The 9,122-nt window shown below is 39.5% G+C and overlaps 1 protein-coding gene across 1 annotated transcript in view; it reads left to right on the top strand.

The window, feature by feature from the left end:
* EIF3H (eukaryotic translation initiation factor 3 subunit H) overlaps positions 1-9,122 on the top strand; it is an 85,976-nt gene continuing 76,854 nt past the window's right edge. Inside the window, exon 1 of the mRNA XM_033061731.1 lies at positions 1-158. Within this exon, the coding sequence (XP_032917622.1) occupies positions 39-158 (120 nt within the window). The 5' untranslated portion in view covers positions 1-38. The remainder of the gene's footprint in view (positions 159-9,122) is intronic.

Genomic DNA, 9,122 nt, shown 5'->3' with positions numbered 1-9,122 from the left:
GTGTGGCGCGTTTCCCTTTCCGGCCGTGCGGGGCAGCCATGGCGTCGCGCAAGGAAGGCTCGGGTTCTGCCGGCGGCGGCTTCGGGGCCGCTAAGGGCAAAGGCAAAGCCGCCGCCGCGGGAGACTCGGCGGTCAAGCAAGTGCAGATCGACGGGCTGGTGAGCGCAGGGCCTGGGGCCTCCTCGGGCAGGGGGTGGGCGGGGTGGCCGCGTGGAGCCGGCGGCAGGGCCTGTCCGTGGGGCGGTGCCGCGGCGGAGCCTCGTGTCCTGCCGCGACCGGCGCTTCCCGGGGGGCGAGAACGTCTTCTTACCCCTGCCCAGCTTCCTGGCTGTGGCCAGGCGTCCCGTGCTCGTCCCTGGTGAGGGGAGCGGCTCCCGCTCTGTGTAAGCGAAGGCCGGGCCAGGGCAGAGTGAATTCTCTTTAAATGTTCCGCTCAGCTTTCAGTTCCGCCGCCTCTCTGCCCGGAGTTGATATTTTCAGCTTTCATACCTGATGCTCATACCATACACCCAGAAAATTCCGCAGGTGTAAGAGCTGAGCAGAACGGTGGGTTTTTCCTTGACCCGTTGTGCTTTTTGCCTTCCCTGCCAGGGCTGCCAGAACTTATTGCGTTTGCTTAAGGAGAAATAAAATAAACTGACGAGTTGAAGGGACTTAGCAGAGAATAGTCATGCTAATACAGACAATCCATGCAGGCCCAAGGTGGAAGAGCATCTACTAAAGTTGGTTCTTTGCTTTGCTGCTGGATCCTTTTGTGTTGGTTCAGGTCTTAAAGAGCTGGTAATAGTATTAACGACACCAGGAAAAAAGTTACTTCTTAATAATAGAAACATTGCTTGTTACTTGACTATCTTTGCCTAGTGTCAACAGAACACTGTAGAGCTGAAGTGTGAAGGAGAAAGTTGGTACCCTGGTTCTGAGAAAGAAGATCATAATTTTGAGACAAGCTTTGAAGCCTGCTTGGCATTATTAATGGTAGTCTTCAGCTCTTATGCTGGAGATGTGTTTAGGAAGAAGAAGGATAATTTATTTGTGTATAGCAGGGCTTGTTAAAGAGAAAATTTGAGTCACATTTTTTCTGCCCTGTTCTGTCCAGCTATCTGTGTGCCTGTGGCTTTGGAGCATTTTCAAGGAGTGGTAAAAACTGGCCAGTTGTGAAATGTTCCTAAAAGCCTAGCGTGGATAGCAGGCTGCTCCTGCTGCAGTCTGGTGCCTTACACTTTGGTAATAACTGGTAAATTTGATTCATTTTGCACCTGATTTTTCTCTAGCAGAGATATAATCTGCTTTGTGAGCTACTGTTCATTCAGATCAACTGTAAGTGGCCCTGATGCTCTGCTTCTGACAGTCCAGCTTATGTTTTTTTTTTTTTTGTTTCATGCTTTTTTTTTCCCTTTCTCCTTGTGTTTTCTTCTGGTACAGCACAGTAGTGCTTCTCACTTGGAGTCAGTAGGAAGGGAGGTGTTATACTGGAAACTGTGAAAGCTTTCAGCTTTCTACCTCCTGAAGATGTCTCCTAGACAGAGTGTTCTCAAGACATTGGCATTAGTTCATAAACTTCTGTGACATCTGTGATGGAGATAAATGTTGGCATAAATTTGCTTACTTTGCAAACAAAGTGGCTTTTGTTATAAGTCCTTCAAATGTCTTATGAAATTCTTCTGAAGTGTTTCTGATACCTCACTGAATAAAATGTCTTGTCTGGTCTCACAAAGTACAAGACTTTATCAGTCATCTTGATGAAGACCAGGGTGATTACATGCCAAGAATTCTGAATTCTGCTGGGCATCAGGGGATTTGGTGATCTTTCTCTCTTCACTGATGTCTCATCTCTTGGCAGTGTCACAATTAATGCTTAAAGTGGGGCTACTTTGAAAGCAAAGGTATGTTTAGGTAGGTTGCTTTTGAGTCTGTGAGTGCAAAATAGAAGATGCATCTGTCATCTCTCTGTGTTTTGAAAGCTGGGTATTTCAGGGGAATAGTAAAGTTAAAAAAAACCCCACTATTTGTAATGAAAAAAAGTTGTAAATGTCAGCATGTTACCTTAAAATATAATATATAATGATGCAGCAATATCTATTTTTCATGCCTCTTTTAAAAATCTGGTACAGACAGAGCATCCTGGTGTTAATGTCTTTCTTATTTTAATCTGTTCAATTTCTAAAGTGGGTTCCAGTGTAGGTGGTCTAGTTGTTCTAAGAAATTAGTAAATGCAGGGTAAAAAATAACCTCCATAATCACTTTTTATAAAGTGCTGTTTCTTTAGATGAGATGTAAGAATTCATGTATTTGTTTTTGACCATCCTGACAAAAAGATCAGATTAACTGCCACATATTGTATTCTGTTGTCTTTGCTTCCTGGTGTAGAAATTTGAATAGAAATTCCATGATGTTTTCTCCAGTCAAGTAGCCCAAAGAAAGCTTGTGTTTACAGCAGTGAGCAGGCTTGGGAAAGAGTGACTGGTGGGAAAAAAACCTGGGGGTGCTGGTTGACAGCAACCAAACCTGAGCCACTGTGTGGGCCCAGGTGTCCAAAAAGGCATCCTGGCCTGGATCATGATTATCCAGTGCAGTGATTGTTCCCCTGCATGCAGCACTGGTGAGGCTGCACCACAAATCCCGTGTTCAGTTTTGGGCTCTTTGCTACAGGAACGTCACTGAGGCCCAGGGGAGACTTTAATACTCTCTACAACCCCCTGAAAGAAGAGTGTAGCCAAGTGGGAGTTGGTCTCCAAGGTAACAAGTGATAGGACAAGAGGAAATCACTTCAGGTTGGTAGAGGGGACGTTTAGATTGGATATTAGGAGCAATTTCTTTACTGAAAGGATGGTTAAATATTGGAACAGGCACCCAGGGTGGTGGAATCACCATTCCTCAAAAGTGTTTGAAAAAACATGTGAACATGGCACTTAAAGGTGTGGTTTCATGGTGAGTAGTGTAGTGGGGTTGGCTTGATGGTGGGACCTGATGATCTTAGAGATCTTTTCCAACTATTTCTTTGAATGATTTTTAGGTTAATGGAAGATTATAGATTTCCATCAAATCTTGGAGACTTTTCTAAAATGCTTCCCTAGTGAAACTTCTGACTCTATTACACTGTCTAAAATTGCACTTATGGAGGACTTCCTAGGCATGTTTATGCATTTCTCATGATTTTAGAGTGATATCAGGCAACATGGAAAACTGTGAAGGCAGAAGTGAAGTGATATATCATTCAAAGGCATAAGATCTGGTAGGTTAAGTAGCATTTTTACAAGATGAGCGTCAAAGTCTGTGTCATTCAGAAATTGAATTAATATCCAAAACCAGATACTCCATGTGGTGGATTGTGGGTTGTGTTAGACCACTAATATCTAGGTGATGGATATATGGAAACTTTCTTCTGGAAAATAACAGCTGTGGGATGGGAGATGGGGAGCTCTTAGCAAGGCAAGTGTGCTGCCAGGCCAGATAAGTGTTTTTATTAATCACATTTGCCTTCAGAGTAGTTACGAGGCACTGTGTTTTTACTGGGAAGGTGTTTCATTCTCTGCAAATCTTCTGCATGATGTTATTCTAGAAAGGAAGGTAAAAGTAATTAAATTCATCTAACTAAATTCTTAAGCTCCAAAATGACTTTTTATTTTAAATCTTACTCTTGCATTTATTTACACATTCAAAAAATTACACACCCAGGACTGCTTCTGAAGAACAGTGTTAGCTGGATGAAAAGGGTTTGCTTATACATCTATTGCATAGTACTATCATTAGATCCTTAACTAATGCTAATGCACATTAATAACTAACTAATGCACATTAGTATGTGCATTGCTCTTATAATTTCATTAATGGGAATGATGGTTCCTTTTTTACTCAAACACTGCATATGGTTTCTTTTTACACTTATGTTCATTGCACAAAATATTTACGTGTTGTAGAAAATAGCAAAAGTTATGTAGGCTTCTCAAAATGCCTGTTGGTTTCCATTCTTATATTTTTATAACTGCTGATACGCAGAAGCCTTAATACTAGTAACAAATTGCCATTAAACCTTGGATATCTTTGTAAGTTTGTTTATAGTAAATACAAACATACATTGGCCAAAAACATAATTACGTCTAGCAGGTGTGAGAGGTTGTTGGCCTTGTCTGCATTTGTGCACCACCATCACCTGTGTGGCTACAGTGTCACATTCTCTTGTGTCAGATTCCACTCATTTAATGAAAGATTGTTACTTTACGCTTCCTTACATCTTTCCGGATTTGGTGATGGTGCAATGCGCCTAGTGCTTTGTATTCTTATCTATGGTAGGTATATATAGAGGATTGATTTATTTTTTAGAAAAATATAGATAAGAATATGTGAGACTACATTAAAAAAAACCCCCTCACATTGTTACTGAATTTTTTCCAGTAGCTATTGTATTAATAGTTGTGATATTTCAATTGCTTGTGCCTTCTTTTTTTATTACCATCCATTTTTGCTGTAGAGGAGTTGGGTAGGTTGGGCTGTATCCTCAGCTGTTCATAGGGAGGAGCCCTTCAGGATGATCTGTTTGATCACAATACATGAAATATGGTACTATGGTTTCTAAGACTTTCTTGTAAATGTTTGTGTAAGCACTTGTTAAAATGACAACTTTTGACGTTCATGAAAGAAATTAATTTCCGTAGTGTTTGAGTAATTTTGTAGTACCGGTGAAGCCTATAGTGAACTGGCTGCAATCTCTGATGTTTCCTAAGTTGTTAATATTGTGCTTTTCCTAGTATTTTTTTTTTTTTTCCCTTCTTTCCCCTTTCTGAAGACTTTGCTAGAATGCAGTGGTGGGTTCTGCCTGCTGTTATTTGTAGAGTTTCTTGACATTGCAGAGCTGTAGAGTAGTATTTTAGGATATAATGTCCTTCAGGCTGTATTGTATTTTGTGTGTCTTCCAAAGGAGTTAAAATGGAATTCTAAGTTGAAGTTTAACCTTGTTAACTTTTTCTTGACCAGTTTCCCTAAAAAATTAGATCACATTATGCTGGCTCTGAGAGTTGGTGTGTGAATTGAATACTGGCATGATGTACTCATGGGTACCTTGAACCATGGAGAGGACAGAAGAGCTTTGTTTTATATTCTATTAATCTTCATGTGTTAACAAGGAGTTGCATGAATCTAACTCAGAAGGGAACTTCTGACATATAATCTGTGCTTAAATTCAGAAGAGAAAGCATTAACGTGTACTGGTAAGTTGAAAGGGCAAGAGCCTCCTTGGAATGTAACACTTTTCAGGCTTAGTGAAATTTTTTGAACTGCAGTGGGTAAGGTACCCATTATCATGATGGTCTGAGAATGAAAAATTTCGTTGTGTTTTGTCAGTGAATAGCAGTGCATATGTGCTAACAGAGCACAAACTTTAAATGATTTGTAAGAGTGCAGTGGTGCACTCAGCATCTCCTAAGTGTCATGGTAAGTGTACCCTGGTGAGGCATTTAGAACTGGAACATCTGGTATCGCTTCATACCATGAAGCTAGTGTGCTGACAAAAGGAGTTAATCTAAATGTGGAGATGCCTTAAATGTCTTGAGCAGTGTTACACTTCAAGACTTTAGGGGGAAAATCTTATTTCAAAACAGGTTTTTCTTTCTTTTGCTGCTGCACAGAGAAAAAATGCGTTGTCCTCTACACTGCTGTCATTAGCAGTTAAATTCTCGGGTTTTTTTCCCTCTTTGCATATTGAACTGGTCTCTGGCATGGTAATTTTGTGTTCATAGCTCCTGTGAAAACAGTAGATCATGCTCTTGTGATTCCTATTTGGTTGTGTTGATACTGAGGGCAAGAGTATTTCCACCAGGTATTTTCAAATAACTTCCTGCCTTTTAGTCTGCATCTAAAATGCAGCAGTTAATCATTACCTTTTGTCCTGGTTGGTGGTAACTTTGACTTCGTGTGTTGGGAGGTAACTGGTGATGACTTTGTTACTGAGGCAGTGCACACTGAACATTGCTAAATGTTCTGCTTTGGTTTTCAGTTTATTGTAAGAGAATTAGAGCTTTGCAGGTGATGTTGTGTGGTGTAGGTGAAGGAAATGTACCCCGAGCTGCAGGCCCCAAGGAGAAACCCAGCAGGTACAGATACTGAAAGGCCCTTGGTGGTGTGTATGAAATGAGCAACTCCACACCTTATTCAGTCTTAGGACTTTTTCTTGCACCTTTTAAATAAATCTTACAGCCCATGTGAAAGGCTTTGTAGGAAGAGGAGCAGATTTTTTTTTTTTTGACCCCTAGTCTTTGGAAAAGGATCATGTATCTTCAACTATTGTTGCTATAGTATTTTATCATTAATCTTTCTTTGCCAGAGATATTTTTTAGATATGGTTACTTTGGGTGTTGTTTTTCCATATGCACACACAAGCTCAAAATACCTTCTCAGTGAAGGTACAGTTTTGAGCATGATTTTCTTTCATACTATTTTTCATCTTCCAGCAGCATTAAAATTGCAGAGATGTGATACTGGCTTTACCAACGGTGTGTAGCAATTTAATTACAGCATAACAGAATCATATCAACTTAATGGAAAGTAAATAAATTGTTAATGTACCAAACTGAAAAAATTCAGGCTTGTATAATAAATATTCTTGTTAGTATTTTGTATGATTATTCAATTACCTAAACCCAAGACGATAGAGCTTAACTTTCATGGTGTCTTTTGTAATGTTCATACACCAAGTTACTTCAGCATAAATGTGGGAATATTTTTTAATGACTTTTATATGGATAATTATTTCAGATAACCATTCTGTTAATTTCTTTTGGCTTAATCAAATTTTAAAGTTAATAGTCTTACTTACTGGAGTTTGAAGATGCACCTGAATTTTGCTTTATGCATGCAATAACAGGCTAATTCTGTTTCGTAAATATTTGTTTATTTTTCTGGAAGGTGAGCATTAGGATGTTGCTTTGAGCATGTAAGACTTCTTGGTCTTTGTATTTGTTCTGCTCACATGGTGTATCCTACTTTGCAGTGTGTTTGCTGCACATCCTTCCAGTTCCTTGGAGGCCATAACTGCAAGGAGCAATGTGCATACCCCTTCCTGTTTAGCAAGTTCTTTGGTGTTTAGGGACTTGGAGGTGTAAATCGCTTATCGATATTTGGGGATTTTTTCATGCATACCTGAGAAAAGTATGCAGTCAGACAAAATTCTTCATCAGTGTAGGGCTGAGTTTTGAGCACTTAGGTCTTGGGGTTTTTTACTATTACATTATCAATGCAAAAAAAAAAAAAACTGTTTTAAAGCTTTTAAAATTTTAGATTAGACGTAGGATATTTACTGCAGCTGTCATCACTCCTTGGAAGCAATTTGAAAGCCATACTGCCTTCTCCATTGGCACTGTCAGTGATAAAATTAGAATGGTTGTTTTTAATCTCATTGTCACAGTAGCTGTTATTAGAAATGGAACTCTTCTGGAAGTGATTTTCATGTGGCAGTGTTCAGATGATGATACAAAGGCAAATCTCTGTTTGAAAGATGGGAAAGCTGAAGCAATAACTGACGTTCATGGTTTGGGTTTTCTTTTTTTCTCAATTTTATACTTCTAAGTCAGCAGGAAAACTGAGACTCCACGTAGGCTTGGTTCTCTGGCTTGCACTAGCTGTTACTAGGAGGATCTGTCTCTGTTGCAGCCCCTTAGCACATAACCAAGCGTTTGCCAGAAAGACTGAGTGTTTCAATGTGGAAAAAATTATCGTGCAAAAAGTTATAAATCATTAAAATGATATGGAAGTCATGTCCGGTAGGGATTTTACTGGTTACTTGGAAGCATCTGTTGAATGCATATGGAAGTCATGCTTTAAAGACACACCCTTAAATAGCATATTCCACTTTCATTGTGCAGGGTACGTTTTTTGGAAATGATCAGTAGTCTCAGATGAGCCCCCACTCCCTCCTCCCCATCGATGTCTGCTTTACTTTGCTAATTTTTGAAGGTCAAATAGATAAGGGTAACTGTCTTGCAGTTTTTCTTCAGCTTCAAAATGGTAGCAGTCTGGCACAATCTGATTAAAGAATAGGCTGTTAAATAAAATTGCTTTTGGCTGTCATCTTCAAATTTTTTTATAGGATGCTGCTAGAAGTTGATGCTGAAGAAAACCTTATACGTGCAATACACTCCTTGCTTGGTGAGTGCCATGAATTTTGAGCAATGGTGATTCACTAATACACAGAACATATGTATCGACTGTATGGTGAAGTATAAATGTAAAGCTCTGGTGTTTTGAGCAGAAAATGTTGAAACTGTGCCTGTCTCTACCGCTTCTATATAATTTCCATATGTTGTGCTCTGAAGGAGTATATACATCAGCGTTTGTTCTTGAAATGATGGCTAAATATTGAATTAATTTAAAATAATAAATATTAACTGTATTGGCAATTTGCAAAAACTGCCTGAAATACTGAATGTTTTCAAAAGTTTTTTATTCAGTGAGATTTGGGAAATAGAAGAATTAATATATTAAGTAGTCCTGGGGAAATGCTCCATCCCACTTACAACCAGCAGAATTTTGGCTGTTAATCTCATTACATCCCTATCACCTCCTCCTGACAGTGTGCTAATAATGTCTAATGCCCTGCCACTCGCACGATTGTGGTCCTGGGGCTGTCTTACAGAAGTGTTCCTGTAAGGAAGTGATTCTGCCGTGCCCGTGGCCTTGACGGTTTCCATGGCAATGTGCATGAATCCATGTACTGTGAAATGTGTTATGAAACTTTGTATTGCAGAGAACTGCATTTTACATGGTGTGAACACAGCAATGGGGAGTTTCAATACATGCATAATGGTGTGGTTTTGCTTACATTGAGGCAATATTAACATGTGCTAATGTTTTATGATTGACCCTGGAGATGGCTGTTAACCTGAACTGCTGTAAAACTCAGATGTAGTGGGACAAAAGTGAAGAAGAGATTTGTCTGTTTGGTAACACACACCTTGATTAACATTCAGTATTTTTGTGTGTTTTAATAACCTTTGCTTTTCTCCAGTGTTTAATTAGTTTTTCCTTTGATGTACTGCAGTTTGTGTTTAACTGCTTCCTTTTGCAAGAACAAGCAGCTCACTTGGACATGAGTAAATAAATGACTTAAACAGATACTTCATGCTACCTACAAG

This window comes from Catharus ustulatus, chromosome 1 (genome assembly GCF_009819885.2).
Source record: "Catharus ustulatus isolate bCatUst1 chromosome 1, bCatUst1.pri.v2, whole genome shotgun sequence".
Lineage (NCBI taxonomy): Eukaryota > Metazoa > Chordata > Aves > Passeriformes > Turdidae > Catharus > Catharus ustulatus.
Note: the sequence above shows the minus strand (reverse complement) of the source record. Positions and strands in the feature narration are given on the sequence as shown.